At 39.9% G+C, this 13,604-nt stretch overlaps 1 protein-coding gene across 2 annotated transcripts in view; it reads right to left on the minus strand.

The window, feature by feature from the left end:
• The window catches only part of DOCK3 (dedicator of cytokinesis 3), a 185,570-nt gene that overhangs the window by 142,825 nt on the left and 29,141 nt on the right, over window positions 1-13,604 (minus strand). For both annotated transcript variants that reach the window (XM_059856243.1, XM_059856242.1), the window contains exons 4-5: window positions 13,303-13,358; window positions 10,969-11,065 (exon numbers count right to left, since the gene is read on the minus strand). In XM_059856243.1, the coding sequence (XP_059712226.1) occupies window positions 10,969-11,065; window positions 13,303-13,358 (153 nt within the window). The remainder of the gene's footprint in view (window positions 1-10,968; window positions 11,066-13,302; window positions 13,359-13,604) is intronic.

Genomic DNA, 13,604 nt, shown 5'->3' on the forward strand with positions numbered 1-13,604 from the left:
TTATGCAACTGTGCACAGTAAAGTGAGCTTAAGCTAATTCATAAAAGAAAGCTGGAATATTTATTCTTAAATTAAATAAACACTTTCAGTAATAACACAGTCAAAAATCTTTGACAAGCATTACTGGGAGGGCATTTTTGATAAGCATCACTGGGAGGGCACTGATCAAACAGCAGGGAAGCTCAGACTCCCAGCCAGCTGCCAAGTGACTGCCCAGGGCTGCTCTGTGCCCATCCCACTGCTGCTTCCTGATGGGCAGGGTGGCAATGTCACAGGCAGGAGGGGACAGCAGGGGACAAACCTGCTCTCAGCAGCAGTGCTGCCTTACAGCAGTGTGGAGAGTCCATAGAGGTGTTAAATAAGTGTCCCTCTGCTTGTGACAGGATGCAGGCTCAGCTCTGTTCCTGAATGCCTCTTGCACAGACTACAGAACAGGCATTCACAAACCCCCCATCAACTCTGAGGATGTATCAGAAAGAATAAACTGAAATCTGCTCCATCAACGACAATTTAATTTAGATCAAACAGCCAATGCCTGAAGAGCAAAGAACATAAAAGACACCACTGTTTGCCCTGCTCTGTAAAGGGCTTTGAACTCAGACTTCTGTTGCTTTGCTGAAACAAACACACACTTCAGATAACGAACTCAGGGCTCAGCATCTTCCAGATTTATAAGAAGCCCTTTCAGCTCAGGGAGATTGCAGAACTCACACCCAGCTCAGCAAAACACAGTGAAAAGAAAGAACTAATATAGTTACACAATCTTAACTGCTGTGGGTAAGACCAAAGAGTAGACCTTCAATACCAATTCCATAAGCAACTAAATTTCTTTGAACCCAAAGCTATTACTTCTCCCCCATCCCTACAGTAGGGGAGGTTCCTGGATTTCCTGGGTCTCTGCAGCTGCTGTGCAGCACCCCAGAGCCCCTCAGCCACAGCCCTGGGGGATGCAGCGTTTGGCTGAGCAGTGCTCAGGCACCTCCAGCCCTTGCTGTGCCCTTGGCAGCTGCAGGAGTAGGTGTTGCAGCAACACAAACTACAGACCACATCCACAGGAAGCCACTGATACAAAGAGCTACACGTATATTATCAGAAAATAATATAACTCTACACATGATTTATGTTTTCCATTATTCCAGCGGCAGTTTTTTCTGTAATATGTATTGGATCTCATCTAAACACTCTGGATCTTGAACTATTAGTGGCAGGAAGAACTGGCAGTAAAAAGAAATCAGTATTTGTTTTATAAACTGTTAGGGCACCCTAAATACCTTTTGGAGTTAATTCTTCATATCACCCGATGGATTTATTTCCTCCTCAAAGGCAGTATGATATTTTCAGGGATAAGCACACAATCAGAGTATCTTTCTCACTAAACAGTACAGTGATGGCAGTGACAGCAACTAAAGACTTGGAAATCAAACTTGACAATCAGTATTCTTTTGATATTTAATCAACTTTTATGGCTGAACCCAAGGCTGTATCTATGACCAACCAGCAAACACAAGGCTCTACTCTAAATTAAAAATGAAACAAAACCACCATGGAACTTACAGGAAGATGAACACAAAAAAAATGTGAGAAGCTGATTTCCAGTACTCTCACAGAAACCTCTCCCAATTTTTTTTATTTTTCTTTCTTTGCATTCCTTCTATTTTAAGCAATCTCTAAGTATAAAACATGGCATGATTAATTTCTATTAAACAATAAAGCTTTAGGAAACAGAGAGAAGACTTTCTGAAAGGAGAACACATTTCTCCAAAGGCCATTAATCACTACTAACTTAAAAATAAGATGTAACAATCACCATTTAAGAAATTATGTGAGCAGTTTCCAAAGATAAAATTAATATTAATTTTCCCCTTCTTCATTCCAATAGTCACCAAAAAACTGTTATGAGAAGTCTGCTCAAAGAGAAAGTCAAGAACTCAAGAAAATGTGGATAAACAACAACTGAAATCAGCCTTGCTGTCTGTGCTTTACAGTAGTTTTTGATTGCATGACCACATCCAGAACCTCTCTTTATTTTGACTGACCCAGGAACAACCATTCAGAGTTTCATTACCATTTGTGGCTCAACATACAGTTCCTAGAGCTTAGTTCACTAAAAATTATTCAAACCTTACCATAAAGGTAGATATTTCCCATTCGTAATATTTCTATCTAACACTGAACACCCACATGCTTTAAACCTACAATATTTTTATGAAAACATATGCAAGACTAGAGATGTATTACCTTGATTTCACAGAGAGATTGAAATTGTTATCAGAACCCTTAGGGACAAAGTAGACTGGACTGGGAGCACTGGTATTTCTCTGGTTCTTGGATGTTTGCCTTTGTCACCCTGCTTATAGCTCTTAAACAGTTTTAATTTACCAATTATCCCTACATTATATCCAATCATATGGATGGAAGCTGAAATAAGAAAGAAACATGTCTTCAATAATCTTAAATATTTTCATTTCACCTCAATATGTCATGTAAAATTAATTGTCTATCCATTTGCCAGGCTTACTACTGAGTTTTTAAACTGAGATGCATTTTTAGTCCTGTTTGTTTATCATCCATTGCCTCCTCTCCAGCCAAATGCAACAATGCAGAGTAATCAGATTTGGCAGCCCAAGTGCTGGCTGTCCACTGCTGCAGCCACAATGTTTGCTCACTGTCACTCCAGCCACAAAGGATTTAGTCCACTTGTGCTACACTGACCCATATAACACTGATTTTTCTACCCCTCTCTCCTGTGAAAATTTCTGCTACCCACTCCTCTTGGAAAACAAATAAAATTTTATTATGTATATATGTATTTAAATTACAATAACTATTAATCACTGCAATTGTTATATGCTAGTTGTCTTTTCTTAAGGATAGAAAGAGCAGAAAATGGCATAAATAAGGATAAGACTGAAGGACACTTCTTGATACCACATGGACCACAGTGCCATCCGGGCTGCCAAAAGGACAGATGTTCTTTGCTTTTCTACTGAAAAACAATTTCTGTCTTCTATGAAATTAAGTCCAAACTGTCTTTTTAGTTCCAGTAAATACCCACTAGGGATGATCAGCCTTTTCCTTTGAAAACCCTATCCAAGCACAGTACCTTGCTCACTCACTCCAAAAAGTCAGACTGCCAGTCTCTCCTAGCCCGAGTCCCCCACTCTTAATTTTCTGTCTTTAAAAACCAAACTGCTGTGTTTTCTCGAAGTCCACCTTTGGAATACTAAACTCCAACCACACTACCACTTGCCTGTATTTCAAATGCAATTCTGTAATATCAGCAGACTTAGACCAGCTCAGGTGATTTTCATCAGTGACAGGTAAAGAAACTCTCAAACTTCTGTTCAATCTTTTGATTAAAACCTTCTTTCCTTTACTTAATGCAATTCAACATTCAGTGTGTTTACAGTGCAAAAGAGACTGTTTGAAATCATCTGCAGGTCAGCCACTGATCTCCCCGGAGGAAATTCTGTTTCCTTGTTGGTTTTTCCCAGCTAGTCTTAAAGCAGCATTCAATAAAATCAAATTTCCATGTTTTAATATCACACAAGAACGTTACACATGTACTGTAGCACTGTTTGCAGCATGCACACTGGATATTCAGAGAGGCAAGAGCTCTTTGTTAACTAGAAACCAGATAATACTTGAAAAATTTAATCTAACAAACCCCCTCCAAATCCTCACACAATTTGCTATGAATGTCAGCATCAGTAATACAACTACTGCTTTATTTACCAAAATAAAAGAGCATATTATAACCTACCATATCAATGACTAAATAACATTTTCCCTACAAAGCAAGAGGTTATAAAATACCCTGCATGTCATTTGTCACAGTAGGACTTGCAAAGGACACCAGAAGGTGACTTACATTTAATTCTGTCTTTACTTTTAAAATCTATTAAAAAAAATCTATCCATCTCCATGGTAACTCAAAACATATATTCCTCCCACACAGCTTGATTGACAGTTCATAGTGTTTGTTTTATAGTCAACCTTTTGTTTGTTTGAAAATACATAAAAACTGTCGAGTTGATTCTTATAATCTTAAATGATACCATAAATCTGTATGTGGCAGTAAATGAAAGGTACTGATTCTATGGCTCCTTGTTATACCTTTGTTTAAACCCAATAAACTGCCATAGCATCCTGTGGTCTTAAAAGCAAAGTAACTTTTAAATCAATTATAATAGATTTTCAGATTTTCATGGTACAAGACTTGCTTACAAAAAAATTTTATTTTACTCTTCTAAAAACTTATCCCTACTTTTAATTCCTTAGAGCTCAGAGTCTTCCACAAATCCCTAGGAGAAACTGACTACATAAAATTTCTTAAAATTAAGGAAAGAAAAAATAATAATTATGGGAACCTTTTATAACCTTAAAATATGAAGCACTTGAACTGAACTTCAGCAACTTAGTGCTAAGGGGAGAAGTACTGAAATGGATTGCATTTTATAGCAGGAACCTAACATTTATTAAGAGTAATTTCTACATGAATACTGCTCTTTCAAGGAAGAAATGTAGAGAGAGGTCATGACATCCACTAGAGACCTCCAAGAAACCATTGCTAATAAACCGATGTATATTCAAGTCTCAATTTGACACACCAAGAGAAGGGCTTCTACTCAACTTTTCAACATGCCCAAGCAGCAAAAATCTGTGATTTTACCCACAAAACCTTCTAATTGCCTAAGATAATGAGCAGATATAAATCACACTGTGACACTTATACATTGAGGTCTTTATTCTGGTCCCCACCATTCAAGAGAGACGGGACAGACTGGAGCAGGTCCAGGGGAGGGGCACAAAGATGATCTGAGGGCTGGAGATCCTGGCCTGTGAGGAAAGGCAAAAACAGCTGGGTCCTTTCTCCCTGTGAATGCCATCCCAGCACTGCAGCACCAGCACAGCCTCCCTAAGAGGATGGAGGCCCTCTGTCCACGAGGAGACACAGGGAAAAGACAAAGGGCAATGGGTGTAAATTGCACCAGGAGTTTTCATCCCAATGTAAGAAAGAAACAAACACCTTTCAATAAAAACAACCATTCACTGGATATGGACAAGGGGCTACATAATCCCATGTAGGATCCCTTTCTGACAAAAGGCTGGGCCAGATATTTCAAGGTCACTTCCAACCTGTAGCATTCCATGGTTCATCTCTAGCCTCCTCCTCCATGAGTAAAGATACTGAATTATAAAAATATCCACCTTCAGCATACAATGCTGAAGTGTTCTTTATTCTGCATTCTCCAAATCATTCTGCACACGCCCATCACAACCCAATCAAGAAAAATCTTCAACTATTTTCTAGTAATCAAATAACAAATCTGCTAAAAGCCTCAGATTCAGTTGCTAAGCAATGAAATGATTTCTCAGTGCACTGTTCCCTCTGAGGAACTGAAGAACTAGATGGTCCTGGAAGTGGAAATATTTACTCTTATAAGTTTCCCTTATATGCTGTGCAGCACTCAATGAGACTATGAGCTGCCCCAAACTCCCGTTCCTGGTCACACCATGAAGATTCATCCTTCACTCCAAACACAGAAAGATATAAAAATATCCATACCACTGCTGAACACTATTATCCAGAGTCCTGTCTTAAGTGGTAACTCTGAGTCTCTCTGTTAATGTCAACTGAGGCCAGACAAGTACTTCAGATTCTTTTAAAATTACTCACAAACCTGAACAATCAAGCTAAAGGAATTTTGCTTCAAGGTAACCTTGAAAATGACATGAAAATGACAAAGAGGAAAGAGGGCCATGTATACAACCAGTACTGTTTCTGTACATCTGTCTTGGTACAAATACCTCATCTTTCCAGGAGTCTGCTTGCACAGAATTTAAGAGTGTATTTAATATGCTCAGCCTTGAATTGAATTCTGTTCCTTGAAGGGAGACCTTCTGATACAGCACATCCATTTTAGGTCATATCACATTTTCTTCTGCCTACATACTTCAGAAAACGCATCAGCAATTCCATGTTTTATCAGATGTAGAGCAAAGCACATCTCACTGAATAAAAATGTCTCCCAGAACACTCCCCATAAGAGTAAACTACCTTAGTGATTCAGTGAATGGCATTTTTCAAGATGAATTTTAACTAGTGCTTCAATTTTAGGGACACCCAATACCACCAAAATCACATAACTGCAATTGCACCAAGTCCTGCTACCCACTCTGTTCCTTAATAGGATCCCTCAGGAAATTTAAAAGGAGCCAATGGGAAATTGGTTTCACACTGAGCTGGCAAAAATTCCACCTATTCCCAATAAAATTAGGTCTTACTCCTGAAAGTGGACAAGAAGTCACCCCACACATCCCCCACTCCTCCTTGCATAAATGTAGCAAATTAACATTATTGATCTGACCAAACTCTAAATTGGGCAATTATGTTTGGTCTCTCCACAGTCATCTGCTCTCTCAACAGAAATAGTCCTCACATCACATCTTAGACTCTGAGGAATTTTTTTTACAGTTAAAATAGCTACTGTGCACCAGCAGTGAGTTTCAGTGATCTCCTTAGCTGACTTAAAAACTCACAGGAGTCTTGTTTGACCTAATTAACAAAAGCTTACAGAGAACTTGCAAATCCTTTATTTAGAAGTAGTATAAAAATAACAAATCTTATCACCACATACAGGGTAAGAGAGAAAGTTAACCTTACTGGTATCATTTTGCTGTCTCAACAGAAGTCAGTAGACTGGTGTGAGCAACTACCCGAGAGCTGCACACACCCATTTCACTGTAACAAATGCAATTTTGCATCTTTATCCACCTCTGTGCCTAAACAAGGCTCCCCAAGGTTTGCTCTTGCTTTTCTGCTCTCTTCCTCATCCTTTCAGAGTAGGCACAAGAACAGGCTCAGCTGCTCACAGTGGCACACCAATCATCTCACTTTTTCTTTCTCCTCCACTCCAACTTAAGTACAGGACTGGACAAGGGAATCACTGACATTGTTTGCTTATTGCCTTTGCAATACTGGAACACAATAAGTAAAACCCTCTTTGGCATTTCTTAGGCTTCCACAGAAGGACATAGTTATGGTGTCCAAATGAACAAAGGGTATTGGAGCCAGGCAAAACAACACCACAAGACACTGGGTCTGTGCACCTACTGACATGAAACACACGAAGATATGCAAACACACACACATCTGGCCAGCTGTGGTTAGCAGTAATCCTACCCACATTACCAGCAACTCTAGTGGCTGCATAGTACAGATTTTAAATACTGAGATCCACACTCACAGTGAACTCCTTCCTAATGATTTTTACAACAGCAGCGAAAGTAGGAAAACCCAAACCAAGTAGGTCAAATAGAAGAGTGGCTTTTTTTGCCAGAAAGTAGCTACTAAATCTCATTGTTCCAGTGCTCATCTCTGAAGCCTGGATACAGGATACAGCCTGGATACAAATCAGAAGGCAAAGAACTGCTTTCCATTTTCCAGTGGCATGGCATTGCCTTGTCTGCACACAGATTACACATTGAAATAGGGGAAAATGTGCTCTTCACATAGAATCACAGAATGGTTTGGGTCAGAAGGGACCTTAAAGCTCACCCAGCTCCAGCCCCTGCCATGGGAAGGGACACCCTCCATTGTCCCAGGTTGCTCCAAGCCCCTGTCCAACCTGGCCTTGGACACTTCCAGGGATGGGGAAGCCACAGCTGCTCTGGGAAACCTGTGCCAGGGCCCCAGCACCCTCACAGTACAATTCCTTTTCCTTGTATCTAGTCTGAATCTGACCTCCTTTCACTTAAAACCATTACCCCTTGTCCTACCACGATGGGCCCTGCTAAAAAGTCTGTCCCCAGAACCATAAAAGTACTATCATCTTTACTACTTTATTATATAATAAATATTTTAAGTTCTATTCCTGATTACTCAATCTATTTAAAAATAGATTATTTTTAAGTAGGCACAGAATTTTTAAAAAGGTTATAGCTTTTTGCTAAAAATCCTATCCAATATAAATAACAGATTCTGATAGTTTCCATCCAAGTTTTATTTATATTGTTTTCCAATTGGACAAAAACCTCTGGCATTTTCAAAAAAACTTGCTGTTTTGTCAGTATTTAAAGAGTTATATGATCAGAATCCAACTACTTAGAGCATAATTTGTTATCACAGTAAAGCAAACAACACATCATACATCTTTCCATTTCAAATTCATTGCAGGCACAGCCCTTTCTCTCTGAACTCATTATGGACAAATGCCTTTTTCTCCTCAGACTAAAACTTGGCTTTCACCTTGATAGCAAAAATTTAAAGACTATCACAGCCCTGTGCAATGCAATGATCTCAGGCTAACCTTTCTAATACATATTTCTCAGAAATCTAAACTAAAATTGCTGCACAACTCCTGTAACTCAAACCCATGCAAGCTTCCCCACGCACAGTTTATTCCCAGTACTGGCACAGATTCTCTGTGGTCAGTAGAAAACAAGGAAGATTCCCAATATTTTACACCAACTAATTTTCTGCAACTGTCTCAAAGCTGTGCTTTACTTCACCCTCTCATTTCTCACTGTTCTCCTCCTCCCTCCGATTTTCTGTCAGCAGAACTTCCTTATCTTGGAACAACATAGCCTCCCTCTCCAGGCAGTGTTTTAATCACTGCAGGCTTCCTGGGTATTACATCCCAGCTCCCATTGTTTCACTGAGAGACAAACACAAACCTTACAATGCACCTCAACAATACTACCAAGGTAATTGCTGGGAATTTTTAAGTGAAACCAACTTGGTCTTTCAAACCATAATCCAGGTAGGGAGTTCACCAAAAAGCATGAGATGAAAATCTGAGCCTATTTAGAGATGTTCAGAGAGACTGCTCACGTTGTTTGGCAGCCCCACTGACCAGTGAAAGGCCCTTTGCAGGCACTGACCTACTGAGAGTGTCTGTGCAACAACCAGCACTTGAATTTCTCCTACAGTAAGAAACATTTCTACAAAGCTGACTAGGCACAGCAGCACGATAAATAACATTAATTACATTTCTTAGATGATTCTTATTACATTTTGGGAATAATAAAAATTTCTGCTGCTGCTGATCCAACAACAAACAAGGATTTCCATTTAGTCTTTCAATATATTTTAAGGTATGTCCTTACATAGCTTCCAGCCTGAACACCAAGGATAAAATTCTAGTCCCAGCTCTGCCACAGGCACCTCAGTGCAAATCCTCAGGCTTCCAATGTACAGCCCACAGATGGGACAAACGTCAGTTACCCACTTAACAATGGTGTAAATTGTTCTGCCAGAGAAGCTGTGGTACTGTATCAGTGGAGATAAGAAATCACTGAGGGTGGGGAGCCTCCATTCAGAAGAAACTCAAAACCTGGCTGGTGTAGTCCTATCAGGGTCTTGATGATACTGCTTGAGAAGGCAGCTGATAATCTCAAGAAATCTCTTACAATCTAAACAATTCTGTGATTATTTCTATATTAGAATTCTTAATTTTTAAAAGTTTTTGGGATAAAAAACCCCCACAACACAACGTGTTTTTCACTCAGGAGCTGCGCCAATTTCTTCGTCATGGAGAGGATGCCTCCTTCCAAAGTTCTATGAGAACAGTAAAATCTTTCCCCTGTTATTTAAGAATACAATAATGTTTTGTACAATGTTATAAGAAATATAATGAGCTACAATAGAAAGCAGTCCCAGAAAGAAAAATCACTAAATGAAAGTTTATAGCTAGAGCTTTCTCTCTCCTTCCCCTCAAGGAACTGGTGGTAACAATAAAAAAGAAATACTTTAGTAGAAAGGAAGCTTAGCTCATTTGTAGGTAAAATGATTCCCCTTTTTCCAATTTAATACCATTGCCAATATTACTGTTGTCATCTTCAGCTGACACTGGGGAAAGGGGAGGGGGGAAATCTTACAGGAAGAAAACAGAAAAGATCACTTTATTCCCATACCCAGAGAGGTATGTATATACAATGGAAAAAGGAGGAGTACTAGGTGTAAAGAGCGGTAGAAAACGTGATATATACCATGTTCTATGCCCCTCCTCCATTAGATCAGATGCTCCTTCCCAAGAGAATACCTCTAGGGACATCTGACCCCATAGAAGAACTGGGACCAGTTATGATTTCCTAGGAGTTGATTGCTTTTTGAAGCACAGAACACAGCTGGTTATGCTGGAGATGCACTGGACTCACTCCGCTGGATCATTCCTGGGTTGGTTTCCTAGACAAGGAACTGTTGTCACTGCAGGTTTAAATGAGGAAACAAAGCTCCTGCAGCTCTGTGTAGAGGTATTTCTCTAAAGGAAGGACAGGAAGGAAATGGAAGCTTAGACCACCTACAGTTCTTGATCCTGATCCTACAGTTAAGGCTTGCAATTACTAAGCTAAAAAAGAGAAAATAAAAGCCAGGAAAAAATACCTTCAAATGCTCAAGTTTTTTATCTGCTCTGTCATAGGCTTTGGCTATTAAAATGTAAGAAAAGAAGAGGGATGAAAGCAGAAATAGGAGACATTATGTGGCAGCAACTGAAAATTATATAAAAAAGATGTGTATAAAACTCAATACACTTATCCTAGTGTCTGCTTCTAATTTATGGAGGAACAATTGTACATAACCTCCCATAGTCTGAGTTCTCCTTTTAGACTCTAGACACTAAAACAACTACAAACAAATGGTGCTGAATAATTTTTGAAGTCTTTGATAGGACTTGCAAAAGTATATTATTATTTCTTACATACTTAATAGCACTTTAAAATTGTTGCCTTTTTTAATAACAATGAAATTTTCAGATCTGAAGGTAGAATTTCAGAACTGCAGAAAGTTCCAGTGTAGTTCATGTGACTCTCACATGATCCATTATTCTGTAGTTGGGGAGCCCCCATTAAATACAAGGAATTCAACAATTCTGATATTGATTCTGATGTATTTTGAGTGCACAAAAGCAGGCAACATTCCAGCCAGGGTATTAGAGATGTGGAGGAGAGGAGCTCTGCTCTTACCACATACAGCTGTTTCCAGAGCACGGCCCATTCCTGCAGTGTTGCTGTGACTTCAGTCACCACAGAATCTTCAAGAGGAACAACTGTTTCATATTGCCTGTAGAAAAAAAGGGGGGAAATTAGGAAATGTACCCTGGAAAAGGTAGGAAAAGAAATGTGACAGCACAGTAATTCGTAGAAATCCAGAACTTGAATTTGTTCAACACAAGGAGAATATCTTAAGGGGATCATTTTGTCTGTTGTAAAACTGAAGCAACTCCAGAGTCATAGCTACTGTTCCTCCATTACATTTCACAAGATTAAGCTTATGTGAAGCATTTCCTGGTTACCTGTTCAAAAGACATAATTTCTAATCAAGGTCAAAGAAAACTTTTCATTACTAGAGCATGTTTAATTAGCTGTCCTGCAAAGTGGGGTCCTTCACAATGAGGGTCCCTTCCTTAAGCCAGTCCACCCCTTTCCCCCCCTTCAATAATGTTAGCCAATATCAAAACTACCCAGAATACCTGCTGTCTACTAACATGTCCTATCCAGAAAGATCTTTCAACATTGCAGATGAAATCTGGGGGATCTATCCTCTAATCAAAAGAAACAAACTTGTTCCTTTGTGCAAAAGATTTTCCAAAACCATTAAAGGAGAACCACAAGAGTGGCTTGGACTGAGGGGACTTCAAAGCTCATCTCATTCCATCCCCTGCCATCGGCAGGGACACCTTCCACTGTCCCAGTTGCTCCAAACCCCACCCAAACTGGCCCTGAACACTTCCAGAGATGGAGCAGCCCCCATCTCCCTGGGCAAACTATGCCAAGGTTTCACTATCCACAGCCTAAAATGTCTTCCTTAAATGTAAACCCATCATCCCCAGTCTGACTCCTCCAGACCCTGCCAGAAGCCCTCTCCCCATCATCTCCCAAGTTCCCTTTAGCTGCTGAAAGGGCACAAGCAGCTCTGCACAGTGCTCCCTCCTCTCCAGGCTGACCAGCCCCACCTCTCCCGGCCTGTTCTCACAGCAGGGGTGCCCCAGCCCTGGAGACAGTCCCTGTAAGCCTCCAGGGGTGTTTGGGGAGGGCAGGGGCAGTGAGCAGGGCTGTGTGGTGTTTGCTACCACCTTCAACACATGCTCTGTTATTTCCCAAGTGCTTGTAATGGCACTTGAAATATATTCTGAAATAAAGGATTTTCAAACAAAACCTGAAATAACCATGTCCTTCTGGTTCAGAACTGCATTACATTCTGTTGTGTCAATTGGTGCACGAGGCTTTGATACTTTTAAACAGTGTATCAGCTTTCCTAATAAGTACCTGAACTGGTTGCCCTTCACAAACTCTAAACTAACATAAAGGACTAATTAACTACACATCACAGGGAACTGCTCCTTCCCCTAAGGGGAGTACACATTAGGAGTGGTTATTCCATGCAATATATAGCATTTTATTACACCCCAAAATGATGAGCATCACTATTACAGCTGCCCTTACTGAGGCCCTTTGGGAACAAATCTACAATTCAAGGCTATCAGAAGTCACCTGTTTTTCTGCAGGTAGTTCACTAAGAGCCATTTAATACATTTTATCTTCCACATTTAATTTGTTGCCTCAGGTCACTGTCTGAAACACTGCAATTACAAATCTCCCCTCAGCAGCCTTTATCTGGAATATGCAAGTAAAAGCAGCAGTGAAAACACGAGATATTGATTTCAGGAGTCTCAGTCAATCTCACGGGAAACTTTGCAGGTTCCAGAGCCCCCAGTCAGTAACTTCCCTGACATGACATTTCCACCAGTGTTGTTATTCCCATTAACTGAAATAAACCCACTGCCAGCAACAGATGAATACAAACAAAGAGAAGGGCAGAAGCTTTCAGCAGTGCACTTCAGTCACTCTTTGGGTGAGGCGGGGAGGGCTGGATCCTTTGGAAAACGTTCAAGGTAACACAGCTATGACTCTGAAAGTCTGTAGATAAATGAGATGGGCTGTCTACTGACTGGTGCCTCCATAACAAATAGGAAAATGCAGTATTTTGCCAGTAAGACAATAAGCAGAAATGGAAAAATATAAGTAGAGCTCTTTAAATGCATGTGTTTCAGATGAAACCTCTAAAGTTAGAATTTTATGAGCCAAAGCAGAGTAACCACCAGACCTGATTCTTGCTATATTAAAACAAACAAGCCACCTCCCAACTCCATCGAATTACATTTAATTTTCAAGCCCTCATACACAAAAAAAGATACAACAAACTAAAACATCTCTGTAAGTTTCAACAATTATTTTTTTGTTTCCCTTCTAAAAGATAAAAAGCACTGTAGCTTCTGAAAAAGAAGGAAAAATACTCACCCTCTGTTACTGACAATTGCCTTTTTCAAGTGAATATAATTTGCAGGGAAAATCCCCTGCAAGAGAAAAAATTCAGTCCATTAGAAAAATACATTTGCAGTTTTCAGCATTGGTAACCTAGGTCACAATAAATAACTGCCAATATATCTATTAAGAACCCTCCAAATAACCATTGTGTCAAAGCTGCCAGTCAAAACTCTACTTTGAGATTAGTAACAATTGGCTGTTTTAGTCTGTCTTAGACCAGGACAGCACACTGGACCAAACCTCCACCTGGGAAGATCAGAAAAGTGGCTCTTCTG

Source organism: Haemorhous mexicanus, chromosome 11 (genome assembly GCF_027477595.1).
Source record: "Haemorhous mexicanus isolate bHaeMex1 chromosome 11, bHaeMex1.pri, whole genome shotgun sequence".
Classification (NCBI taxonomy): Eukaryota; Metazoa; Chordata; class Aves; order Passeriformes; family Fringillidae; genus Haemorhous; species Haemorhous mexicanus.